The sequence below is a fragment of the Trachypithecus francoisi genome, unplaced genomic scaffold (assembly GCF_009764315.1).
Source record: "Trachypithecus francoisi isolate TF-2019V2 unplaced genomic scaffold, Tfra_2.0 Lachesis_group3, whole genome shotgun sequence".
In the NCBI taxonomy this organism is placed as follows: domain Eukaryota; kingdom Metazoa; phylum Chordata; class Mammalia; order Primates; family Cercopithecidae; genus Trachypithecus; species Trachypithecus francoisi.
The window spans coordinates 104,099,648-104,109,226 of NW_022681468.1; the positions used below are offsets into that span (position 1 = coordinate 104,099,648).

Here is a 9,579-nt window from a genome sequence, read left to right on the forward strand (position 1 = left end):
TTTTTTTGTTTGTTTTTAAATTTCTTGACCAGCTCTTAGATGATGATGATGTTTATCTCCCTGATCTCAGCACCGTGAAAAGAATGGCATGCAGGGGTTGCTGCCCAAGCCTCGGTGCTCCTGGAGAGTCCTGCGTTAGAGGAAGCAGCTGCACAATCTGCTGTGCAGTGGGGTTGTCGTGGGGAGAACCCACTCTGGCCTCTCCTGGTGCAGGCTCCACGCTGTCAGTGAGGCTCACCTCATGAAGATCTTCAGACAGAGGGAGGAGGGGATCTGAGCTCAGGGCGAGCCTCCCCTGCTCCTGCCTGCCCACCCCGCCTGAGGGCTCTACTCACCACCCTGCTTGTCAGCACACCCAAGCTCCTGGGGGATTGGGGCTCCTAGAGCGGACTGATCAGCAGGACTCTGGGCAGTGGTCAGGAATTTGTCATGCCCCTTGTTCTGGTTGCCCACAAGCCACAACACCTGTCCCTGTAGCTCCAGCAGGTTCACCTGGAGGGAGGGGTGCTTAGCTGCCATGCTGGTGCCGGTGCCCAAGTTCACTCCCACCCCCACCCCCACAGAGATGTTGCACACCCTACTTGCATCTCCTGGTCCTGGGCCAGCCTGATGATGTCCTCCTCTCCCAGTGATGCATTTTGGCACTGCTCTCTGGCTGATGTACTTTCCTGCGGGAGGACACAGCTCAGAGGCTGGGGGCCCTCTGACAGCCCAGCAGCTCCCCCTGCCGTACCCTGGCCTCCCGCTCACTCATGGTGTCTGTCCCGAGAGGTGGATGAACTGAAGCTCTAGTTACTCCACCGGCTCCTTCAGGTCCACTTTGTCCTCCATAAAGTCGCTCTGGAGCCAAAATAATGGGATCACATCTCAAGAATCACCTGCCTTGCCCCGCCCACACCGTTCTTGGCCCATGCCAGGACCTACTCAGCTGCACCTTCTCCATGGCCCCCTGCAGGGCTCGGTGGGTCTCCCCACACACAGACTCACCCCCGGTCCCTGGGGTCCTTTGGGATGAAGCCACTGGGTGAGCCAGGGGCTGGCAGCACACCCTTTGCTCTTCCTGGGCACTGGCTGCAGCGTCATTGAAAAATGCCACCTGAAGGCGAGAGGTGAGTGTTCTTGTAGGGACATACACAGAACAACCGGGGCAGGGAGGTGGAACACAGCCCCTTCCCTTGGGGCTCAGAGTGTGCACCTGTTGGTCACAGATGAAAAGGTGCTTGACCACTGGCTCCCGGAAGGAATGAAAGTCCACAGAAATCAGAAGGCGGGGAAACCAAGAACATAAGGGGATCTGGTAGGGACCACCGAGGAAGATGACAAAGTAGGGACAGGGAAAGTCAGGCTCACCTGGCCTCCAGGTTCTCCAGGTCCCCTGGGATGTTCAGCATGGGCCGAGGCGCCTCCTTCTCCTCACTGTCCAGATGTCCTCCTCCATCTCCTCTAGGCCAGAGGGGTCCTCAGACAACCCAACAAGGGAAGTACTGGGGGCCCACCTCTGCCCCCACCCTCACTGTGTAGCCCTGAGCCAGCCCATTCCCAGAGAGGAGTGAGCTGTTCTGTATTTTTACTTTTAAGAACCAAGATCTTACCATATTGCCCAGGAACAGTCCCACTACCGATTGGTGCGGGAGTCCTGACCTGGTCCCTTTCTGACCTGGGCCAGTTCTCCTGTCCTTAGGCAACCTGATGGCCTCCTGCTCCCAGGAGGTCACTATATTGATACTGAACTTAGCGCGGACACCCGGTCAGCATAATGACCAGCTGTCTTAAAGGTCTCTTCCAACTCCTCAATCTTATGCTGCTAACAGTCCCCCTTTCCTCCCGGGGCTCTCGCCTCTTCCTCCGAGTGGGCTCCCGTACCTTCCCCAGGGAGAGCCATGAGGCTCAACTGGGCTTTAGCTGCTGTTTCTGCTGGCTCGTAGCTTCCAGGTGCTCCTAAGAGGCCAGGAAAGAGGGTGAGAAGGCACGGAGGTTGCCAAGTTGTCCCTCTCAGGGCCCTGTCCTCAGCAACTCCCTCCCCTGGGTCTCTTGCAACTTTTGGCGGGCCATCTTAGCCACTGCTTTGCCCTGAGCTTCCTGCTGCTGCAGCTGGTCCAGGAGCTGGGTCTGCAGCAGTAACTGCCTGTGCAGCACCTCCTTCTCAGAGGTCAGCTGCTGATAAGTGGCCACCTGCTGCTAAGCGACCACATACTGCTGCAGGTGACACAGGTACTGGTCTCCCTGCTGCTGCAGACTCTGAGCCTCTTGGCTCTTCAGCTCTACCTGCAGGAAGACCCTGGGCATGAGGGCATTTGGTAGCTGGCTTCCGGATTCCTGGCCCATTAATAGGGTAGCAAGGGCACTGTGGGGCTCTGTGACCTCCCCAGGCCCCTGGTCCCTTGCTCCAGGCCTAAGAGACTGCCTTCCTGCCTAGAACCCCATGCGTCCTTCCCCAGCCTCAAATCTCACATCCTTTTCCCCACCATTTAAACTGTAGGCCACAGACTGGTGGAATAGCAAGGAGAGCCAACCACCATCTGCTAAGTGTGCTACATGCCTACTGTCTCCATGTGTTATCTCATTTAATCCTGAGCACCTCTGCAAGGAAAACGCTAACTTCCTTTTGAAGTTAAAGAAACAGAGACGTAGAGATGCAAGGTAGTTGAATGATAACCAGTGGAACTGAGGCCGGAATCCAGTTTGAATCTAAGGAGTATTTTTGGTTTATCCATATGGTTTTGAGACAGTGTCACTCTGTGTCCCAGGCTGGAGTGCAGTGGTGTGATCTCAGCTCACTGCAAACTCCACCTCCTGGCCTCAAATGATTCTCATGTCTCAGCCTCCTGAGTAGCTGGGATTACAGGCATGCACCACCAGGCCTGGCTAATTATTTTTTTTTTGAAATTGTAGTAGAGATGAGGTTTTGCCATGTTGGCCAGGCTGGTCTCAAACTCCTGACCTCAAGTGATTCTCCTGCCTCAGCCTCCCAAAGTGCTGGGATTACAGGCATGAGCCACCACACTCGACATAAGGAGCCTCTTTTTTTTTTTTTTTTTTTTTTTTTTGAGGCAGAGTCTCACTCTGTTGCCCAGGCTGGAGTGCAGTGGCCGGATCTCAGCTCACTGCAAACTCTGCCTCCCGGGTTTATGCCATTCTCCTGCATCAGCTTCCCGAGTAGCTGGGACTACAGACGCCTGCCACCTCGCCTGGCTAGTTTTTTGTATTTTTTAATAGAGACGGGGTTTCACTGTGTTAGCCAGGATGGTCTCGATCTCCTGACCTCGGGATCTGCCCATCTCGGCCTCCCAAAGTGTTGGGATTACAGGCTTGAGCCATTGCACCCGGCCAACCTCTTACACCACTGTCTCTTTCCCTGTGACTCGAGGGCTCCATGCCTCTAGCTGGGATAATGATGTCCAGACCTGGAGGGGAGCCCAGGGCTCCCCACCTCTAAAACTCCGAGGGCAGGAAGCAAGAAACAGTCATAGGACTGCCCTGGAGAGTGCTGGGGTCACCTGCCCCCAGGCTGCAGCTGCCTCTGGCCTGGCACCTCTCCTCCCCAGAGGCTGGTGCCCATCTCCCAGCCCTTCTTGGATGGGTCAGAGGTTACCCTGTCTTTCAGCTCGCCCAGCTTCAGCTCCTTTACTTGCTGCTCCAACTGCAGTGTGCTCTTGTTCTCGTTGTTCTGGACAGAGAGGAGCAATCAGTGGCCACCCACTGTAGCTGGAGACCCCAGAACTTGGTGTCTGCCTCCCATAGCACTGGGAATGGTGGAGGCAGGTTAGAGAAATCATCCCCTCTCTCCCACAGCCATCAGAGCAGGGCTGTGGCTCACAGGTGCCTTTAGAAATACCATTTCATGTGAGGGCTACAATGCCCCATTTTACAGGTGGGGAAACAGGCCTGGAGGGCTAGGGAAGAGGGCAGGCTCCCAAGGTGGGGCAACCCACCAGCTCCTCGAAGCTGCTGTGTGGCTCAGTCTGCTGCTCGTAGAGGGCTTCCCACCCCAGCTCCAGCATCCTCTCCAGCTCCCGCAGCCTCTCCAGCTCCTGCAGTGTCTCCTGCTCCCACAGCCTCTGATCCTGCTCCCACAGCCTCTCCTGTTCCAGCAGCTTCTCCACTTGGTCCAGCAGCTGCTCCTCCTCCAGCAGCCTCTTCTGCTCCTCCTGTCGCCTCTCCCGTTCCAAAAGCTTCTCCACTGCTCCAGCAGCCTCTCCTGCTCCCGCAGTCTCTCATCCTGCTCCCACAACTTCTGTTCCAACAGTTCCTCCACCTGGTCCAGCAGCCTCCCCTGGTCCAGCAGCCTCTCCTGTTCCTCCTGCCACCTCTCCTGTTCCAATAGCTTCTCCACCTGCTCCAACAGCCTCTCCTGCTCTGGCAGCCTCTCCTCCTCCCGCAGCCTCTCATCCTGCTCCCACAGCCTCTCCTCTTCCAGCAACTTCTCTACCTGGTTCAGCAGCCTCTCATGCTCTACCAGCTTCTCCTCCTCCTCCTCCTCCTCCTGTCTTTCCTGTTCCAACAGCTTCTTCACCTCCAGCAGCCTCTCCTGCTCTGGCAGCCACTCCTGCTCCCATAGCCTCTCATCCTGCTCATGTATCCTCTCCTTCTGCCCAGATATCCTCTCCTCCTGCTCATGTAGCTTCCCCTCCTGCTCACGTAGCCTCTCCTCCTGCTCACGTAGCCTGTCCTCCTGCTCATCCTGCTCACATAGCCTCTCCTCCTGTCTCCTGTTCAGGAGATTCAACATCTGATTGTTTCCCACCTCGGCCTGGAGCTGTCTTCCTAGGCTCTCCAGCTCCTTCCTTAGGTGTTTGGTCTCATCTTGTAGCTGCTCCACCTCCAAGGGCCCTGCTGGGGGCTCTGGGTCCCGGGGTTCAGCTGAGAAAGGAAGCAGACAATAAGGGCCTCTGGAGTCTCAAAAAAAAAAAAAATCCTCCCATTGCTGCAGAGCTCCTCCTCTCAGGCTTCCTAAACTTGCCCTCACTGCTAATGATTCCTCCCACCCAGATGGTAGCCAATCTTCCAAGCCACTTTCAGATGGAGAGCACTGTGGGTGGCTGACAACGGGCACTCCTCCCTCTTTGCTGATGGGGACACCAAGTCTCAAGCAGATGACAAGGCTTGCAGTCTCCTGGCACAGACCTCTCTCCCTCTGCCTCAAAGCCCTTCCATCCACCCCCCTCCCTGGGGCATTCTAAGCCACCCCCACAGCCTTCTGATGCCGGTCCTGCCCCCAGGTCACGCCAGCCCCATCTTACGCCTCTGGTGTTTGAGTTTGAAGATGCTCCTCCCAAGCTTCTGTACCCGATGTATCTCATGCTTCTCCTCCTTCAATGTGCGAACCTGCCCAAAGCACAGGGCGAAAGGGCCCTGGTGATAGGGGCTGGTGAACCTCTAGAGACAGTTCGAGAAAGGCCCCCCCATTCTGCCAGCTTGTGATTTAGAAAGGTGCGTTCAGTCAACATCTACTGAGCACCTACAGGCCAGGTACGGTTCTTCACAGCAGAGATATAAGACAGAAAAGGACAGACAGGAGCCCTTGGCCCTGAGGTTTCCATTCTAGGGGCCTTTAAATCTTGAACTCTCAGAGCTAACAGAGACCTTTGATACTCTACCTCCTCCAGAAACATGAGCCCAAGGAGGAGAGAAGGCTTGTCCTGACTCAAAAAGCAAATTAGGGACTGGGTCAGGGCAGAAATACAGGCCCCTGACAGTCAGGCTAGTGCTTCCCTGAGAGGCAACAACCCCAGGATGTGTGTGGCAAGAACTCAAGCAGGGGTGTCTGGAGAGGAGAGAGTCAGCAAAGAGGGCAGTGCAGAAGAGCCATGCTGCACGTTCTGTGCTCTGGGGTCCATCCAGGTGAGGCCTGTGTGCCCCAGCTCCCCAATTTCCCTTGGTACCAGGGGCCCCTAGCCCCTTGACTCAGAGCTCCAATGGGAAATGAATACAGGATTGGCAGCGTGGAATCAGAGGACGCCACTGGACTCTTCCCAGTGAATGGATGTTTTCACTGAGTTGACTGATTATTACGGAGCTTTGAGTCCGGGGCTCCTGCTAGTTCTTGGTACTGGCTCTGAAGTGCATGCGGAGAGGAGTTGGATGAGGATTGCGGAGAAGGGTAGAGAGAACAATCATTAGGGCTGGGGAGGGGTGTGTGTGGGCTGTCTCAGCTGGCAGAGGGGCAACCAGCCCCTGCTGTGGGAGGAGGTTGGAGGGCTGGCCTGCAGGGTCATTGAACCTCGGCCCAGGGCCTCTTACCTGCAGATCTTTCAGGGTAGTAGATGACACAGGGCCCTCCCCGTAGACACCTGTTGCTGACTACAAGAGATGAGAGTGCATATGGAGATGTTCTATCCCCCTCAGTGTCTAAGCCCCCTGACTTCCTTTCTTCCCCATCAACTGACAAACATTTCTTTTCTGCCTATCTTGGACCAGTTGTCCCATAACTCCTTTGTGCCAACTTCTCTTATGGTTTTTACCACCCCACCATCCCACCCTGGGGCCCTTTCAGTGACTCCTAAAGGGACAGCCTGATGGCAAGTGACTCTTCTCATTGGCCTGGCTTCCCCTTGAGACTGGGAATGAGGAAAATCAAACAGCAACGACCATTTCATGGGTGTCCTGGGTGTTTACAGCAGGCCATGTACTAAGGATTCTCATAAAAGCAACAATAACAAATCTCATTTAAACTTCACAAATGGAAGTAAAAAAATCCCACCTCTATTATACAGATGTGAAAAGAGAGACCCGAAGACCTCAAGCAACTTGCCCTAAATCATATCTTAATGAATCCCTAATCAGTCATTAGCAGATGGAGAGGCAGGATTCAAACCCAGAATTCTTAACCAGTACCCAACAGTCCATCCACAATCTTAACAATTGTCCTCCACTGCCCCTTGGGTCCCCTGTCCCCAGGAGCCTAACCAGCCAAGACTCACATCCCCAGGTAAGCGGTAACCACCAGTAGTGGCTGTGTCAGGGCTACTGCCATTGATTTTCTTTTTCCTGTTAGCTCCTGCTGGAACGCCAGGGCTCTTCCTCTGCCAATATTCTTTTAACTGTGGGAAAGAAGAGCAGTAACACTCATGAAAACTATCAGCCCCTACAGCCACATCCTCCTTTACAGTTTTTACAAAATACCCTTATACACCATCTGATTTAATGCCACCACCAACTGTACAAGGTGTTGTCACAATCCTTTAGTGACTGAGAGGGATTGATACCATGGTTAGAAAAAAGAAAAAAGAAAAAAAAAGGCAATACTGGAACTTAAACTCAGTCTTCTGACTCCAAACTCTGGGGTTTTGCCATGAATCAGTAGCTGCCAGGGACAAAAACCAGGGCAGAGTTTGAAAAGTAAACATGAAGCAGGCAGGAACTGTATGCCATGTGGTTTAGAGTCATACATCTTCACATGTCTGTTAGTGTGAGGAAATGCACCGGTACCTCTCACACTTGCATATCAATGTGTCCTTACAGCAGAAGGCAGCTTTTTTGTTAAATCTGGGAATTTATCAGAAAGAGGACAACCCAAGCCTGATTTCAGAGAGAAGTCTGGTATATGCTTCGAAACCTATGTGACTGTCATCCCTAAGGACATTAATGTTTTATCTCAAGAGAATCAGGTGAATCAGATGCTTCAGAAAGATGTCCCACATTCATCCTGTGGCACTCAAAGTACCCCAGGTTGAGATGATATGAGGAAGATTCAAGTTGTCTAGTTCAGTTTCCCAAGATCTACTCCACTGAAGATGAGCAAATCTCACTTCAGAGACCACTGACTGAAGGACAGTCTGGTCCCAGAACTGTGGAGAACTCAGAAAAGAATGTTAAAGTCTCTCTGCAAAGTAGAAGTCTGGGAGAAAACCAAACCAAACCTGTTCTCCCATCGCCACCCAGAGATACTGTCAACGTTTTGAGCACACAGGGGAAGTGCAGGCTTTTCCCACTGTCAATGTCTATGTTAAGGGAGTAAGGCAGTCTGAAACCTTTTGCTCCTGGTTCCCACAGTCTCCATTCCCCTTCCAACTGGAAATTTGTGCTGTGACCAGAGGATCCGGAAATGGGGTGAGAAAACTTAGGGGACTGGGTTGTAAGATCAAAGGCTGGTCTTGCAGCAGTAATGACAGTTCCTAGGGGGACTGTGACATCACTACATTCCACTCCTCCCAGTTGAGGGGACCACATCAGTGCAATGCCCGAGTCGCCACTCCAAGATTGGGTAGGGAAACAAGGGTTCAGACCCAGGTCCTTAGAGACGCCAGCCCAAGAGCCCAGGGAGGTCGAGCTTGGGGCAGCAGGAGGGGAGGGCAGAGTCTGCAGTAGGAAGACCTGGGAGTCACCAGCCAAAAGTCATCCAGGGAAGACTGGCGAGTGTGGGGCCAGGGCTGGGGAACCCAGGTCCTGGGAGACACAAGCCCAAAGAGCCCAGGGAGGTTGGGCTTGGGGCAGCAGGAGGTGAGGGCCAGAGTATAGAGCGGGGAGCCCCCGGAGTCACCCGCCCAAAGTCACCCTGGGGTAAAGATTGGCAAGGGCAGCGATTGGGCTGCTTGCTGAAGGGGTGGGACTGATTGACAAGAATTTGGTGGGGGGGAGCCCAGAGTCGCTGGTGTTGGGGGTCCCAATCGGGTATGCCTCAGGAGTAGTATGGACTCTTTCAACGGTCTTGTCATTGGAGGGGATCTGTGGTTGGGTTGGGGGCTATGATCTGGTGCGTTTTACCTTTTTCTTGGCTGTGGTGAATTTTCCCTGTCGTGTTTTTTCTGACATCATGGGGTGCGGAGGGAGGCAGGGTTGGGGTCACATCAGCGAAATCCCAGTGAGCAGGGCTGAATGCCTCCAGTCACCTACCAGGCTGCTGTGCAACTGAGCCAGAGGAGGTGTAACCAGGGCCCCACTAGAACTCAGAAGAGGGGCGTGGCCTTAATGCTCCAAGCCCATTGGTCAGTGAGAAAGATGTAAGGGAAGGAGGCAAGGCCAGGCAGCAGGGAGTCCAGAGGGACCTGTGGCATCACAAGGAAAGCTGCCCATACAACCGCTGTCCCCGCCCACTCACAGAGAGGGCAGGGGGCCGCCCATTCTGGGAGAGGGGAGGGGCTGGCCTTTGCTTTAAAAGCTTTCAAACTGTAAAAAATAAACTCAAAAAGGTATATGTGTGTATACTTTATATATATGTGTGTCTGTGTGTGTGAATCTATGTGTTCCTCCAGAGCTGTCTTCATTATCCAGCTTCTATGCAAAGCCTATGATTTTGGCCTATATTTTTCATCTTCAAATGGAGTACAAGAATTACTAGTGTCACCTTAACTGAGATATAGATCCTATAAAAATGGAAAATCAATAGCATGCTTGATGGTTAATGAAGCAGACTATAGTATCCAACATTCCAATATGACAAAATAATCACAGTGATTTCTCTTTTTTGGAAAAATGTTTCTCTTATTCTCCTACTTTATTAAGATTTTTTTTAAAATAAGAAACATATCTAATATCTTAAAAACACAAAACTTTTGGGCGAGGTGCGGTGGCTCCCGCCTGTAATGCCATCACTTTGGGAGGCTGAGGTGGGTGGATTGCCTGAGGTCAGGAGTTCAAGAC

General features: G+C 53.2%; 1 protein-coding gene across 1 annotated transcript; it reads right to left on the minus strand.

The window, feature by feature from the left end:
* LOC117071211 (golgin subfamily A member 6-like protein 4) lies at positions 1-8,787 on the minus strand. Its single transcript, XM_033190947.1, is given in 16 exon segments — positions 1-249; positions 336-507; positions 582-668; positions 988-1,096; positions 1,351-1,441; positions 1,864-1,899; positions 1,902-1,938; positions 3,593-3,667; positions 3,933-4,183; positions 4,186-4,860; positions 5,241-5,325; positions 5,968-6,018; positions 6,020-6,055; positions 6,241-6,300; positions 6,921-7,040; positions 8,704-8,787. Coding segments are annotated over 16 exon segments (2,166 nt in total). The 3' UTR covers positions 1-52.
* Positions 8,788-9,579: the final 792 nt, after the last annotated feature.